The sequence below is a fragment of the Spea bombifrons genome, chromosome 6, assembly GCF_027358695.1.
Source record: "Spea bombifrons isolate aSpeBom1 chromosome 6, aSpeBom1.2.pri, whole genome shotgun sequence".
NCBI lineage: Eukaryota > Metazoa > Chordata > Amphibia > Anura > Pelobatidae > Spea > Spea bombifrons.
Window position 1 is genome coordinate 2172380 of NC_071092.1, and position 17895 is coordinate 2190274.

The following is a 17895-nucleotide window of genomic DNA, read 5'->3' on the forward strand; positions in this document are numbered from 1 at the left end:
TAAATAGTTAACATTTTCACATTATATTAAGCAATTACTTATAGAAAAAGTATATTTTGCACAATAGTAATTTAAGAGCTAAGGAGATGTCGGAGATAAGGAGCAGGCAGCCGGATGATGGCCCCAACGGCAATTCAAAGCCATGATAAGACAGGTTTGTCTTGATGAACATTCGATTTTGGGGAGATTTCTACTTCATTATTTGAAATAATAATTATAAAACGCAGGAATTTTAAGTATTCTTTGCAAAAAAAAGCGCAAATTTGAATTTGAAGGCGTTTATATCGTGATTTCTTAGTATTTAAAATGAATAAATGTTATTATGTTACATTACCAGTGTTATTGGTTAGAGGGAGCACACTCAGTGGATTCCAGATGTTTACTGCTCTTACCGGGAGCCCCTCGTGTTGGCGACACGCTGACGCTTGGCATGTTTCCGCATTGCCTTATCGGTACATGGGATATTAGGTGTCTTAAAACACGCTTCTTTTAGATCGCTTGCCCATACAAATGATCTCCCATCACCGCTACGCATCCACCCTACGCCATATTCCCTTCTTTAACGCGTCTTCGTCTTTAGAGGCTTGGGTCTCGTTGTTATGTTTGGCTGCAGATTTATCTCACTGAGGCAAATTCCCAAATCGCTCGTAGCCCTTAAAAAGCGTAGCGCTTACGATCGCGGCTCCAGACGCATTAACACGTAACAGAGCTTTGTAAATCAACCCGCGTCTCAAGAGGCAACATCACCGCGTGGGTTTACACGGCAGAAAATAATTGCCCTGCCTGTGTGTATAAACAGTCTTTCCTAAAGAAAGACGTGCCTCTTTTTATTAAAAGCTAAACTTTAGCAACTAGTTATGCTTGTTAGATTCCAAAAAACACGGTACAAAGAAAGAAAAATCCCTAATTCTGGATAGCTATTATTTTCAGACCATTAACCTCCATCAGGGCCAACTCTGGGGCTCTCTGGCACCTCGGGTGGCCTTTGAGCCGGCTTTGACCAAGCCAACCTGGGCCAACCGACTCTTCTCCTTCTTTCTCCACATCCTTCCAAAAAAACAAAGGTTTAAGTTGCTCTAATCTGAAGAAACTGGAAATATCCAGAAATCTCACTATCCTAAGGCTCGTCAAAGTGTTTGAGAGGCCGAGACACAGATGATTTACGGGATGCGGGTAGCCTCGTCTCCGAAACAACCTGAGATTATTTTTAGCAACTTTACAAGCCGGCCACATTAGGAAAGCCCTGTCTCATAAGTCGTTATAGCCTAGTGGCCGTCGAAGTTAAATAAGGCTATGCGTTGCATTATCTTTAGAACGTTTGGCACTGGTAAGTATCTCAGAACGTTCCATTTGATTCTATATTGGAATGTTACGAGGATACCGGGGTAATTGTCTCGTACATTAAATATTGGATCCAATACTCTTCCGTATGGAAAATAATATAATAAGTGAGCCCTAAGAAACCTTATTTTTGGATTTAGAGAAGGACGGGGCGTTCATTTTCCTCCACGCTGTCAGATTGTTCTAGAACGCCAGCTTTACACGTCACCCTCTCATTGATCAATGGCAACTTTCTTTTGGATTTGCCATTTTTTTTATACTACAATCCTAAAACACAACCAGACGTCTTTCTCTGTTCATCTTAGACTGCATTTCAGCTTTCAAGCTCTGGGAGGGACTCACGATTTTGCGCCTGACGGTCGTCAGAGGTATTTTAGCGTGCAGCGGAGTCGCTGACAGCTCTTTATGGACTGTAGATAAATACAATCTTCTTTTTATATTCGCCAGATCTGTTATCCTGAAGAAAAAATAAAAATGGGATATATTACACAACGCGGCACATTTTTTTTTTGTTGAAAGATATATTTTAAAGATGACATTTTAGATACTTAAACTTCAGCAAAACAAACCTTTCTATCTAAAAATCACTTTACATGGTAATTTAATCCAATGCTTTGTACGGTATTATAAAAGCCCTCCAGTCTATGAAAGAATTCAATTTGTAAGAAGAGAGAAACCAGTTGCCTTTAATAATCACGCGTGTCCCAGCCTTTAGCTCACATTATCTCGGGACGTTCCGCCGTCGGAAAACGGAATTTTTGAAAATGTTCCCCTTTTTTTTTCTTTCTTAGCAACGTGTTTGTCAGCGTTTGCTTTTAAAAACCTTTATTATTTCGGAGCGTCTTTGGAGAAAGGGATAATTAAACCGACGCTTTTCAGTTCTATGTGACTATGGTGTTTGGACCTTTTTTTTTCTTTTTCTTTTTTATTATGCTTCGGTCTGGAAAAATCTGTCAGACGTTATTGTTGTACGATAAAATGAAAGAAGCTGGCATGTTACAGTCTTGGTTTCCAGGATCGGATGGTTTGAAGCAGCGTGGAGATTTGTGTCCTCCGTGTAATGCACAAAAGTAAACTCAGAACCCTGAAAAAAGGACAATTTTGTCCCCCCAAAAAAGGTAGACAAACCCTAGAAGATCCAGATATAAGCTCCAGGCAGAACTGGAAGCCGCCAACAACAGCAAATTCATAAAGGTCAAGGGTTGGTGGAGGAAAGGAGGACAAAATGGGAGATAATTACGAAGGAGAAGGAGGGGAGCCGCCATTTTGCCCCTTTGGTTCCACATCTGGTCACATGATCATCTAAAGGGAGATAAAGCCCAGCTCACAGGTGGCATGGTTCCAATTTCAAATACTTTCTTTGCTCTTTTGGCCAAGGCATGGCACAGTGTCACATGTCACCCATTGTACAGCGCTACGGAATATTACAGCACTATATAAAACAATAAATAATAATAATGCCGGTTGTCCTTTTTTCTCCCTCCAACCTTGAGGTCGAAAGTTGACTTCTAGACTTTTGCCGCCACCACCGATTATTAACCATGATGAATTTTACGACCTAATGAAGAAGATCGTCACTCCTACACATATGTTTAATACGTCTTATTTAACAAAAAAGCCGGTTACGAAAGCCATTGTTTCAATCCTACATGAGGCCAAAAATGGAGGAAAAATAGATGTGCAAAGCAGGCAAATGTTAAGAACTTCCGATGGATACGGTCGAGAAATGTACCAACTCTGCGCTTCTCATTTCCTCCAGCTGGGTAGAAACGAGGCCAAAATAAAATCTAATAAACCTAATTATATCTATATTATGTTAGGAGGGAAAATGCATCACGTAAGCTCGTGTCAAATAACGCTGGTAAAATAATAAGTGTCATTTGTCTTCTCTACTTCAATTACCATGTTCGGAATATTAAAAATCCTTTATGGCCAGAAATGTGAGCGTTGACAGATAGGCTGCGTCACCCAGAACACGCGTATCCAACACGCGTGAGAAATCATTCATCGCAAAGTCTCTCCGGGGACCCCGGGGTCTGCGTTTAGCGAACGCTCAGCCGTGTAAGCCATCCGGCAACCTTGTGCTAATGACTCGAAGGGTACGCGCTGGCGTTAGTAAACTTTATATTGTGAGAATGGTTTGGTGGGGACTGGTGGGACTGGTCGCCAGCTGGTCGAAGAACCCTTCATCGGAGGGGCGAGTATCATTATACCCGGGGGTTCTAGATTTCTAGGTTGTCATTGGTCATAATGAACCAGATATGGGTTTTACTTCCACCAGTAAGATTGTAGTTTTGTTTTTAACCCCTTCAGACTCAATGTTTTGATTTTAACCCATTCACTTCATGGCGTCTTACCAAAACCCTCACTATTATACCACAACGTTCTAAACATTAGTCTTTTTTTAATGAAACAGAACAGTAATCCATATTGTGAATATGAAGCAATGGCCAGAGGCGAATCGGATTGAGTTTCACAAGAAGCATGTGACACGATGAACAAATTAAATATAGACATCTTTGCTTAGAGCTAAAATATTAAGCACGGAGGATACCGGGGCATCCCTAGCAAGAAATAGTGCTACAAAGTGACAAGAGGACTCCTACAAGGTATACTGGCGTGAAGGAGTAAGTCGTTCTATTCCACTGAATGATGGGTTCAGTTCCACTGCTATGTGTATTTTGGAAAGTTATTTTCTTGCATACATCTTCTTTACAAGGCTTCTTGGAAAAACTATCGGCTTCATCCAACCGCCCAATCGCAGTTTAAGTCTTATCGCAAAATGTTAAATGGAATCCGGAATCCCTGGAATCTCCCCAGAATCCCAACGGCAAATTCCTCCGTTACTGAAAACGTATTAATGTTATAAAATCTTATAATATCCGTATCCTATGATATTGTATCCTTAGTACTCGCAATATCACCAATACGCCCCAAAACCTGCTTCTATTTTCCATGAAAACACCTTATATGACGCTCCGAGCTGCATTTCCAAGCTCATTTCCATTTTTCACATTCCAGGACGTATACGTTGCAGCCATAAAAGCCTGAGATGAAACTAATTCACAGAGAGGTTTTCGAGAAGCACAATTTGCATAAACAGAAAATATTCCGTGTCTCGGAGACAACATGTAGGGAAATATCAGAAATCGGGATTATGATTGCTTGAGAAATATGTGTTTCTTTGTTAATAGGAAAGAAACAATCTCGTACGTGGAGCGGGTTCTAGAAATTCCATTACATGGAACAAGGTTTTTTGCACCAAGAAGCAAGTCGATGAAGTTCCATGTTGACAAAGCGAAGGTTCCACCAAGATCCCGGCTTTTCTTTGCACGCCGGTACGAACGCGGCCCAGCGACGCCGAGAGCCCACGCGATCCTTTAGGACGGCTACAGAAGAGTTAATACATTCTGATTATGTCCGCACTTCAGCATTCAGATCCGAGGGTCAAACGTGTGATAGAAAACTAATGAGTCCATGTTGAGAGAAAAAATGAGGTAGTCACGAGGAAAATCAAGCTCATTTATAATAATATTCCCGTGATCAGCAGGTGAGTAACTCTCCAAGCCGCGGCCATTAACTACAATCATTTCACACTTAACATCTACATTCGGAAAAACCATCTGAGAAGTGAAGAAGTATCACGAGCTCCATTTTTAGGTCTGTTATCCATCTTAATCTATATCTAATGTGGCCACGTTTAGCGGTATGCATGCTGGTTCGCCGTAACCCTCCTAGAGTTCCAGAGCAGATGGCGCCACTTAAGTCCATCTCATAAGGAGGTCGATGGGACATGAAATACGTCACCGTGCGCCGTCACTACCGACCACCGGAAAGCAGGACAATATGGCGGAGAGACAAATGATATTTTGGGAAGTTGGCCAAGAGAGGGTACGCTAGTGAATGTAACCACGACGGGGTGTGCTAACGGCAGACATGGTAGCCACCTCTACACACTAATCCCACAATCATTGCTAGGGAAGCACTAGAATATCCTGACAATTAACAACTAGGAATGATTTCACCCCAGTTCTAGAATATTCTAAAATGTCTTCTATAAAGGCAAGTATCCAAACTCCATATTACATTTAAAAAAGAATCCTTTATTCAACGAAAACCATTCTATTGATGCAGAAACTGTGCCAATGGGGTATTTCGGGAAGGCTGAATTTATTTTATTATTTTATTATTTTATGTCAGTCTTATTTTTTTATTCTAATTGATTCCAACGTAGTATGTAACTAAAATGTATCAGATTCCTTGGTAAATCCCTTAATATCTGTTACGTTGATTGCTATCCTGTCTTGGAATTAAATTCTAGCAAATCATTTAACGAACCAAAGCCCAGGAAAAAAAATACAAATAAAAAAACAACCTCCCCCCCCAGAAAAAATGAAAATAATCAAACACAATAAATTCTTCATTTACTAAAAACAAAATCTGATTACCGAACAGAAACACTTTCCAAAACTTCCGCTATTTATTGTGAGCAGATAGTATTTCGTAAAAAAATGATGAATTAAAATTCTTTTAAATGTATTTTATATTTTCGCTCCGGGCTACACTTTTTTCTCCCCCCCTTTTAATAAGATAAACTGGAAGACGGAGTTTTTAATAATACCCAAAACCGAGCATCTGTGAAATGAATAACTCCTGATTGTGTCATATTTACAGCTTAATAAACCACATCTTAATAAACCTGGATTACGACACTTAAATTATTAATTTAATAAGTAATATTCTAGGAAGAATAGACAAAAGGTTTTACACAACTAAATTTTACTCTCTATATTTGCATTTTTTTTTTATTATTTTACAGAGAAGAGCATGTTAGCTTTCGGAAATTGACATAAAAATCCCATAATGTCTCCGAGTAAAATGTAAAATGAAATGTCCATAGTAATTATTTTTTGGTTGAAATGATCAGGCGGAATTTGACATTCGCTAAGTGCTCTTACTATGCGACGACTGCTTGTTAGCCTTTTCCTTTACTTTTCATAAAAAAATGCTTTTGACTGGAAAATATATGATTTCCACTCGAGAGAAATGCCCCCAAAAGGTCACGAAAATGCATTAAAAGAAGCATATGTTTATGAAACCGGTCGGCGCGTGTATTAGTCAAAATGATTATTTCATGTTTACTGAGAAGCGACCTTTATAAAGTAAAAGGCATTTGGAGAGGAACCCGTTATGTAAGAGCATTAGAGGCTGGTTGGATGAAACATTGAGGGGTCTTTAGTGTTTACTGAGTGGGGGTCCCTGCGATTTCAGCCATTTACGCTAATATGTACCTCTTGGATTCTGCCCTGGACAAAATCGCCACCGAGCCTTTAATACGTCTACGATGGGATTTAAACCTCTGGAACCCCATGGCAGGGCAGCCTTCAGAGGGGGGGGGGGACACAACCAGAGCCTGTGTATGGGGCTTGGGCCAACAGAGGGGCTCTTGCAGCGCTCTATCTGGAACAGGCCCTTCACTACCCAGGACTGGTCCCTTGTAGCCAGCTACCAGTCTCTGTGGGCTTTGGGACTCCCTTCTGGGGATTGCTGACCCCCGGCGTGGGCTTTTGAGCCCAAATTGTGAGCATGAGATGGGGGCAGCCGGAGGAGTATGGGGCACGGGAGCTGGAAGAGCTTGGAGTGGGATGGGACATGGAGCCCCTGTCTTTAGATTACCGGGCCCCAAAATTTCTGATGGTGGCCCTCCCCAGACCCCAACAATAGCTCTTAAAAATCCAGATGTCTTAGAAGCCAAGCTACTGTTTAATTCATCTTCTCAATCTTTCAGCGCTACGGAATGTGATGGCGCTATGTAAAACAATAAATAATAATAATAAATAATAATAATACACCAAATTAATGAGTGTGGCGGAACTAGCTCTCTTTGGCTTCATGGGGCCACGTTTTTTGCCCATATATTAGGAAAGGCCGGGATAGTACAGGTTACTTTAACACCTGTCTGTTAATATGGTACATATTTCACAGCATTTGCTTGTATGATATATAAGTAATCGACGGGCAGCGATAACCCCCCCCCAAAAAAAAAGTATGTATTAGCTAAAGCAACATAAAATTGCTTAAAATACCCTTTAAATATCCGAGTCAGCAGATTTTAATTACATACGTGTAAGGTGCTGGCGTTGTTTTTTTTTTTATCTGCTGCGCTATAAGGCGATGTAACATAATAACCGGCACTATGTGAAAAAGGGTTCCTATACATTGAAGTCGGATTTTCATATCATTATACCCTTTATGTTTCACACGCTCATTATAAAAGCACTGAATAAAATAAAAGGGAACAAAAAAATAGCCGCCAGTGAATTCTGAACTTGCTTCGGATGATATTATGGTTTGTTGTTGTTTTTTTAAAGCCGCTTTCATTTGAATTTAATATGTTTTTTCTCAGGCTGGATGCAAAGCATGTCGCTCGGAACACGAAAGTCTCCGGGCTAAAGGATAGAAGGTTTTATTTGCATAGAAGGCAAAAGCGGCAGACTTTGTGTCGTCGTAACCTGCGCTCCTCTAATGCCGAGGAATCAGAAGTTAGAAACGTCGGGTTATTCAGGCGGTCTTTGAAACCCGAAGGGTTAAAATATGATGTCATTCTTCTCTTTTTGATAATTTTTTTTTTTAAAATCCATTTTTAATTCAAGTGATTTTGAAAGCAAATTAGAGCAAATATATGCATGGATCACGGCGTGGAAGAAAGAATTAACGTGCGGAGGTTCTGAGTGCCGATTCCGACCGATTCGATGAATTACTAGAAGGTTTTCCATTTAGTTAATAACAGCGTTACAAAATCTGGAGGTAATAGGGGAGAGTCGCTCGTAAATTAATCAGATCTTAGGGTAGATGGGACTGAAGACCAGTAGTAGTAGTAGTCCCATTAGTGTCCCAAAAGAACAATAATTACACTATTAATTAATAATTAATGACATCATTTAAGAATGAAAACACTTTAGAATCTCAGGTGTAATATACAATATTTGAGCAGGACACGACCATCGATTGTCAAAGCCGATGGCTTCTTCTTAGTGTCACCCCCACCACAGCCTCATATGCAAATTACTTTGGAGGTTATTTTGTATATTATGGTGCAAATGGAACATCTTGAGGACCTGTAAAGGCTACTTTCTCCTGATCTACACATTCGCTTGCACAGCACATGCTGTTTAGGCGACAGATCCCTTCAGTGCCTGGATCATTCCAGAGGTTCATGGAAATCATCATATGTGAAAAGCTCAGAGAATCGTAAAGGAGATGATGGACAGCCGTGTCCCCGGGGACATCCAATCTACACGCGACACGTATATAATTGTAATTAAATTATAAAACAGAACATGTTGATATAATAAGACGAGCTTTTCTGCGACAAGGTCAGCAAAGTGCATTTAAAACAGGGTTGCTGTTGGATACGGGTAGTATAGATTATCTCTGACTACTTAGAATGAGAACGTTTAGAACTGAGAACATTTTCATTTGTAGAGGCAGGTAGAGCGACGTCTGGTGTGTCTCTTGGAGAAAGACTTGCCAGACATTGACTTGAGACCAGCGGGGTAGCAGCTTATATTGAAACATTGTTAGTACCTCCACCAGTCAGGGTCAGATACAGGTGATAAAGGCAGTGTGATGGAAGCAGTGTGATGGAGGCAGTATGATGGAGGCAGTATGATGGAAGCAGTGTGATGGAGGCAGTGTTATGGAGGCAGTGTGATGGAGGCCGTGTGATGGAAGCAGTGTGATGGAAGCAGTGTGATGGAGGCAGTATGATGGAGGCAGTATGATGGAGGCAGAATGATGGAAGCAGTGTGATGGAGGCAGTGTGATGGAAGCAGTGTGATGGAGGCAGTGTGATGGAGGCAGTGTGATGGAGGCAGTGTGGTGGAGGCAGTGTGGTGGAGGCAGTGTGGTGGAGGCAGTGTGATGGAGGCAGTGTGATGGGAGCTTTGAGGTCTTCCTCCTATCTTTATGAGCGTTAATACCAGGTTACAGATGCACTGATGCCCTTTGACATAATGCTTCACCACGTTATTTCCTAGTATAGCTATTAACTCGGTAATATCCTAGTTTACTTTTGTGCTTCGACTTCAACATTAAAGCAGTAAAAGAAAAACAGAACAGATGACAAAATAAAACAATGCAATTTCCAGAATTCCATCAAAACTTAAAGGTTTTGGACCTAGAATGATGATTGCTTTGAAAGCTATTACTCCAATGCACATTACACTCCCTGACTTCACTTTCTGGTTGTTTCGTAGAATACTTTCTTATTGCAGAACAAACTAAGATTGTGTGACAAGCGTGATATGGGAGTCTTTCTAATGTCCATGAAGCAAACACTAAAATATCTCCAGGTCTCCTCCTAAAACCCCAGGTTCCCTAAAAACGCCTTCTACAGACCCTCAATATCTGAATATAACTCTACCTGCTTTAACACACCGGAAAACCCTGTGAAGGACGGAAAACACAAATGACAACTAAACAGGTGGCAGGTCCACGTCAATGAGACAAATCCACTACAGGTAGAAACGTGGCACACATCGGAGGCAATTGGCAAAAGTAAAGGCAAACTCTGGAGGAAACATCTTGGAATCGATCAACGATGTCCAAACTGAAACGACAATTTATAGTTTATGATTGCACCTATTTAGTTAATTTTTTCCCCTGCTGAAATCAAAGTGGCCTCATGATAAGAAAGCCACAGAGATCTCTCCAACAAACATGGCTTAAAACTAATGACCTATCCCATGACATCTATCCATGAACGGACAGGGAGAAAGGATATACCAGCGGGTTTTTGTTGGCCCTCAGAATGTTACCTAAGATACAGATGACTGGAACCTTTTACGTCACCTCTTAGTCATAAACCAATACATTGTATCTTCTGACCTTCCTTTGTTCAGGTGGACACCAATCTCCACGATGCATGGGAGACTCTCCTCCAACTGCTTACAATCACTCATCTACATCGTAAATCAGGGCGACCATAATGCTTAAGCAAACAGTGGATTTAATACATTTCTAACGTATGAAATGCCGAAAGAAATAAGATTATTCACAAAATTATCGTCGGCCCCTGGAACATAAGGCCCCACCTGATACATGCCTCCCCGTGCATGCGGCAACCTTTAAGACGGATCTTTTACACATATTTATTTTTCTATTAGTCTTGCAACATTGAAGCAACAACTGAAGCAGAGCATTATTTTCAGCCTAGTTGAAGACGCTACAATCTTGCAGATGCAGTTAATCAAAATGGGACTCTCTCGGCGCATGCAGACCTGCTGTGGGTCAGCGCGGCCGATATGCTGAGGAGGGTGAAGACTACGCGGCAACATATGGGCATCTCTTTTAGCTGAAAAATGTAAAAATTTGTTTTAACATCTTCTTAGGACACCACACTGCGTTCTGCACTGTTTCAGTTAAAGTATGATGTCATAGAATGCTCCAAGAAAGCGAATGATTAACAGTTTCCCTTTTGTTTCATTCAAAATTGTTGATGCAGAACAGAAAAATAATGTAAACAATTTATGGCAACCGTCCAAGTACCCCCACCAAAAATAAGAGAAAGACCATTGGGTCCATCAGACTTTCTGCCCCCGCGTCATAACTGGGGTATTACCCATACCATTTATTACCCATACCAGCCACTTTTATGCTACCTGGAACCACATTACAAAAATCAGTGTTTTCATTCAGCCGCTGGAATAATATTTATATTATGTTGTTTTTACAAGCACAGGTGAAATTAGTGGGGTTTTTTTTTTAGATTTTAATGTCCAAAACACCAAACTTCATCTCAAATTATAATTCTGACCCAACTGCAAGAAAACCCAAAGAGTCTGCAAATAAATGGAATGTTTGTAACACCTTTTTAATTCATAAATATTTACTCAACCAAGTCGGAGAAGGAATGGTGCTAAGAAAAGAAATAAATCCTGGAGCTCGTCGCCACATCGCCTCCGTACTAACGAGGCGGGCAAATCCGCTGTAAAGGACTGGTTGGCGAGAGCATCTTGTCTTGTTTTTGTTAATTATTCAGATGAGGATAACGGAGATACCCGCCTGATAATAACGAGCGCGGTAATCCAGATGGCTGGGAACATGCGAAGCGGCCCCACATTAACACTAAGTACACATTTCAACTGGAAACAATATTCCGCGATCCTTCATACGCTGTCAGAAGCAAACATGTTACAGATGGACGTGAAATAAATCCTTATCAGCAAACAATAGCTCACATCCCCCCCCCATTAACATACATTACACGATGCGCTCGAGGAAAAGGCAACATATTGCACTGCTTAGCAAGCCGGGACTCGACTGATTGATGAGCCGTGAGCCAATCAGTGTAGGCATCAATTAGATGGATGTTCCAAAACACGCAACGCGGGGTGGGAAAAGTCCCTGGGGGTAAACACCAAAAAATTCATAGAAATATACAATTTGCCGGCAGATCGGCCCCAGTCCGGTCTCCGCGTTTCTCCTGCTGTAAAGACTCAAACCTTAATCAGTCGTTGGTCTCGTCTTAGATTCGGGAGCCGTATGTCTATCCCATGCATGTTTAATACCCTCACTGTATTACCCTCTACCACCTCTGCTGGGAGGCTGTTCCACTTATCGACCACCCTCTCAGGAAGCCTCCTGGCTCGTTTCAAGGGATACAAAGAAACATTTGCCAAGTGGCGAATCGAATTGGAATAACCAAAAATTTTAAGACAAAAATGATATGAATTAACATAAATATAAGAAAATTGTAGATTTTTGTAGAAGCCAGCTGCTAATGAGTAAAATCTGGGAAGTGTGAAATATCAATCCACAGAAACCTAAACAAATGAAACAAATGTTAAAAGTTCCGTCAAAAAAGCTACTTTTTGTTACGAAACCGTTTAATATTCATTCGTTACTATCCACCTCATCCATACGCGTGTCAAAAATTCAGTATTTAACTTCCTAAGGGCTTCATAACGGCGTCTTTCCCATATGCCGCGTTCCACCGTCGCCGTGACATTCTCCAGCTAGAAATATATATTTTCTTGTCTTAATTCCAGAAGCAAATTACATCAATCTAGCTACACCTGTCGGCCGAGAACACCTGCAAGCAACTACTGTTTTGCTCAATTAATTTCAAAGCGTTTTCTCTGAATCTGAAACAAAACTGCCAGAAAGATCTATTTTCATGTGACGGGCAAAAAGAACTCATCTGAAATGTAGCTAATTCTTTAGGATAATGAGTGATTTTTTGTCTAGGGATTTCCTCTCTGTTTTGCTTTCACGTAAAAACTACAATTCCACTGTTGGAAAAATATGTTGGGGGTTTTACTCAACGCTAAACAATGGGAGGGGATGTAAAAAAACCATGCATGCTGCCCGCTAGTGCCGCCGCTACAATGTAACAATACTAGATTTTAATAATATTTGGGTCGAAGTCATTATATCTCTTTAGAGTTAAAAAAAAAAAAAACAGTGTTTTCCAACTTTTTTCCAAAAATATTTAAAAAAATGGTAACCTGCTAATTATCACTATTATTGATCCATTTAGTTTTCGGACAACAATTTTTGTTTCAACAACGTTTGGAGGGTTTTGGGTTTTTTTATTCGGGAACTAAATTCATTGTCATTCATTCTCTTTCAAGGTAGGGGGACATTGAGAGGGGGCGTGAGTGCGACAAAAACAACAACTGGCAAGCCAAAATTAGGAGATTTTCTCCTTTTTTTCATTGGTTTCATCAGGGCTCCTCGTCGGTTTCGGACATTTGTACGAATCAGCAAATTTAACATTCATTAAAATCGGTACGAATCCGAATGCAGAAGTCTAGTAATTGCGTCGGTTTTTAACTTGTCGGAAAATGTACATTTCCATTACTTTGATGGCAAATTTAGCTCGCGACTCGGTTATAAATCACCCCAAATATGTTCCAATGGTCTAGAAGGGGTGTTGGAAAGTTGTAAATGTAATAAAACAGGGGCGTCCAACCTGCGGCCCTCCGGCTGCTGCAGGACTACATCTCCCATAATGCTCTTTCACCTAAGGGACTGTCTGAGGAGGATGGGAGATGAAGTCCTGCAGCAGCTGGAGGGCCGCAGGTTGGACGCCCCTGTAATAAAACATCACTAAGTTATTTAAATAAAATAATGATTAAAAAAAAGCCCATCTTAATTCTTAATGCTTCTCTCGCTGCAACAGCTTGATCCGCGAGATCGGAAGAATCCTACAGATCAAAACCTTAAAGAAAGTCAAAGGTGATACAGGTTATAAAAGCTGAGGTCTGGCAGAACCTCTCCCGATGATACTTTGGGGTTCCAATGTCCTACAAGCCGTAGTGGGGGTGCCAAATGGCTCGATTTTAAGCCAAACAGCTAACTTTGGCTACAGCCCATGCTGGGGTTAATGGAACCACCGATGAAAACGTTTTGTGCCCGAGTCGTATTTTTTATCCTGAGCGTGACTGAATAGAAGCAAAGGGTATACTTAGCTCAGCTGCTACCTTAAATGATGAACGGCCGAGCCGAAATTCCCGCTTGCTTAACAGAAATAATTGCAGGGCAGAACGCGAAATCGCAGATCAGCACCGGATCCGACGGAGAACGGCTTCACGTGTGCATGTAAACGTGTATGGATTTTACATGCCGTAGAACACGTGTATACATATTTGACCCGAGGCTGACAAATGAAAACAAAAGCTGTTTTCTTGTTCGTGACCTTTTTGGGCGATTATTTAAGTAATTTAGGCATCAGTAACGAGATCGCGCGAAGAGTGGAACGCGTCCACAGCTACAATCTGGGAATTGGATATAACGGGGCTTACGAAACGGAGACCTCAACACCGTGTATTCCAAAAAAATCCCCTCACCCCTGACAGCCTCACCCCAGCCCACCAATGGTCACTCCCCAAATAAAGATGTCACAGTATCTCAATTTCCCAAACTCTGCCATAAAGCAGTTGCAGTGCAGTGTTGTGAACAAGGGGCGTGGCTTAAATATCACATGAGAACCTAACATGGCAGCCTCCTGGTCTGCAGATAAACTAAGCTCAATTAAGCATTGTCAAATAAAAACACAACCCTTGGATGTCTACAACGTTCTCCCCACTCTACGGCCCTACAGAGTATCTTATGTTTTTTCTTTTCTTGTCCGTAGCGGAGGAGTCTTTGCTCTCAGTGGACCTCTGATCCTTGTAGATTTTTTTTAAACAGATGGAACGCTAGTACTGTCTCCAGAGAAATGTCAGAATATACCGGTGTTAAGGAAATAACAATTAAATTAGCTTAATGACTTCATGTTGACTTAATCAGTCTGTGTGGTTTTTTTTATTATTATTTAATGCAAAACCTGTCACTTGCAATTAATGGCTGGCGGAGCTGATTTAATTGATCGAACGTCTTGTACGTGACAATATCAGGAATGTTGTGTTACTTACAGTAATTCTGCCGAGAAGTCCTGTCCTAGCGGAATATACAGCTGGAGCACCAGGTACCGCTGGATGAGCCCAACTGGGGGTAAAAAACAAAAAGTAATGCATGTTAAAGAGGTTTAAAATGAGTAAACACATTAAGTTAAGGATCTGAGACATCAAGAGGGCAACTCAAGGTGCCGCCGGTGGGGCGTGCAACTAGAACGGCGGCGGGACACATAAAAGCCAATATATAAGCACTATATACAAAACGTTATATAATTATAAGTACGTCATAGGAGTCTAACAATAGCTACATATTTAGCTTACTAATATTAGAAATGTACACTTTTTCCAGCTAAAGCTTGTTTTGGGTTTTTTTTTTCTTTATTTTTATGGTCAAATCTAGAATCCTGTAAGTGACACTTGTAGCTGAGGGTCACGATGACTCGGAACTCTGAAAGAGTTTTCAAGTCAATTCTGGTCAATGAGACTTCGTGACAAGATCATGAAAAGAATCAAATCGCATTAGCGCAAGAACCTCGGCTTGTTAGAGTTAATGTGTAATTTCCTCCGTGAGGATGAGGTCAATGGGGAGGGGGGGGCATTTATTTTGAGATGATGATGTAGGGAGTTAATCTCGCAGGTTTAACTATTCGTTAACCCAAGAGAAGCCATGGTAGGTCCTTCACAATGCCAATGACGTTATATCCGAAATGTTTCAACAACAAAAGAAATCTCCGCTGCGTCTCTCCGGGCGGCTTTGTCAATCTACATTTTGGCAATTAACCCTCTAGAGGTGAGATATCTGTCTTCTGGTGTTCAGTATAATGTAACTCAAGCAGAGAACTGAGTTTGGGGAATCGGTGGTTGAAGGTCCAAACGCAGTTGTCTGTCATGTACAATAACTGGGTGCGTTCCGAGAGCCGCTGGGGCCGATCCATCAAAGGCTTCGGCTCATCTTATGTCACTAAGATGTTTTCTGATGCTTCCGTATGGAGCTGGCTTCAAACTGGGAGATACTTTAGAGACTTTAATCAATTTGTTTCATAGAATAACCAGGGGGAAAAAAAATAATAAAAATACAGCTGGGCGTAACGTCCTACTGCAAAAAAACATTGAAACAAGGGAAAAAAATTGATTGAAAAAAATTAAATTTTACGTAGACTAATAGAAATTAAGGTTTATTTTAAAGGATAACTTTCACATGGCTTCTTCTCGTTTGTGAAGCGAATATATTAACTCAACTGATAATTGTAATGGAACGTCACGGCCTCTCAGTTACCTGCTAATTGCCCCAATCAGTTTGATAAATAAAGCCTCTGTCTGTAAAACTTGTCCTAACATCTGAGAGCTCGTTGGGGTTTAAATATATTTTTTGAGTGATCTACCTGTATTTAAGCAGGGATATTTATGATGGCGAATCTTATCGGAAACCCACCAATGGCGAAGCCCGAGCGTCGTCAGCGTAGAATGTAAAGGAGTCGGCTCCCGGGCCCTGCCACCCTGAGACGGTGAAATAAAAATAAAAAACCCCGGAGATTTGGGGTCAAACCCTGGCACCTGCCATTCAATTTAAAGCTTCATAATCATCTCCCCAGACTCCGGCGTGTGAGATAATTTCCACTATTACAGGAGACCCTCGTCCCTGACCTTAGGCAAAACAGAACTACAATTGAATATATTCGATGCAAATCAAAGCGTGAATTGTAAAGACCTGAATTTATTTCAGTATTAAATATATATTTATTTATGTTTTTCTTTAATGGGCTATGGTATGGCTAAAGGGCATCCATGTATGCTCTTTTTATTAAAGGATGAGGCATCGTTAATGGGATTAACGATATTAAATATTCATTAGCCTTATTGCACTTTTTACTAGTAATTTTGCATGATGGATGCGAACGTGAGAGTCGGAAGCTAGAACATTCCGTATTAGTTCTGGCGATAAACAAATTAAAGACTAATGCATTGTATGGATACATTAATTCACAATACAGAATTCCGCGGATAGAAATAATTGAAAAAAATGTTACTAACCTCGGAATAATTAATTTCGAAGCCATTAGCATGAGGCTCACACAGTTAATCCACGTAACAGATTGCTTTCTGCTCGTGGTTCAGCAGAGCTGGATTATCTCATAACTTGTCTTAGAAGAACAGATCTTTTTTTATTTAATAATATCCACATATTGTGTTTTTTATATATTTTCAGTTCCGTTTATAAAAAAAAAATAAAATTGGGCAAAAATCTATATATTTAAAAAAAACAAAAAACTCTGGTGGAAAGTGCTTCATGTGCAGCAATCACCAAGAAATTTCCATTGGTTTCTATAGTAACTTCTCTTTATCTATTGATCTATACATCTGCAAGCATCTTGCTAGTATAATGTATGGATCAAACGGGAAGCTGTTTCAGATAATAAAGGCAATTAAAGTAACCCTACACAACATAAAGGCTATAATTCTATTAATACAATAATATAATTATATAATATAAAGAGTTTATTAATATAAATTAATTATTTAGGTCTAGTTACATGTAAAAAAAAAATTAGAAACAGAAATGGGTTAAAAAAGCTCGGTTTTGTTGTTATTTATGGGGGGGCGGAGGATACGTACGGGTTTGCTTATTTTCTTTGGGCAGCTGCATCTTGTTAGTTTGGCCGCTTCCTTCAAGGACGAAGACGAAACTCTTGACTTCCTTATCAAAGTCCTTGAATCAAATTAAATACAAAAAAAAAGAAGATAATATAATAAATTAGCCATCAGACGCCATTAGAAAAATCACCGAGCAGAACTGATCAGGAAAGATTTGAAATTGTCCTTTTATTTATAACTTTCATTATCTGACACCGAGTCGCTAGGTGCTCGCCGCCGTTTGACTCGCCGCATGTCACCGCCGCATTAGGTGTCTCTAATTTACAACGCGGAGTTGGCCTTATCTGCACCCGTTCTGGAAATCTCATTTTAAAATGAATCTTTTTTCCCCTTAAATAACTGCTTATTTGTGCCGCCGGGGATATCAGTTAAATAACCTGTCGCCGCAATTCTATCTCCAACTGTCTAGGAAGACATATTGGAATTTGGATCGGTGTCATATATGTTAATTATGCCCATTGTCTCCATGCTGTCGCTACCTAACCTAACCTCTGCATCC

At 40.5% G+C, this 17895-nt stretch overlaps 1 protein-coding gene across 2 annotated transcripts in view; it reads right to left on the reverse strand.

Annotated features, from left to right (window-relative positions):
* The window catches only part of CFAP20DC (CFAP20 domain containing), a 55838-nt gene that overhangs the window by 35649 nt on the left and 2294 nt on the right, over window positions 1–17895 (reverse strand). For both annotated transcript variants that reach the window (XM_053470105.1, XM_053470104.1), the window contains exons 3-5: window positions 17358–17451; window positions 14763–14835; window positions 1684–1798 (exon numbers count right to left, since the gene is read on the reverse strand). In XM_053470105.1, the coding sequence (XP_053326080.1) occupies window positions 1684–1798; window positions 14763–14835; window positions 17358–17451 (282 nt within the window). The remainder of the gene's footprint in view (window positions 1–1683; window positions 1799–14762; window positions 14836–17357; window positions 17452–17895) is intronic.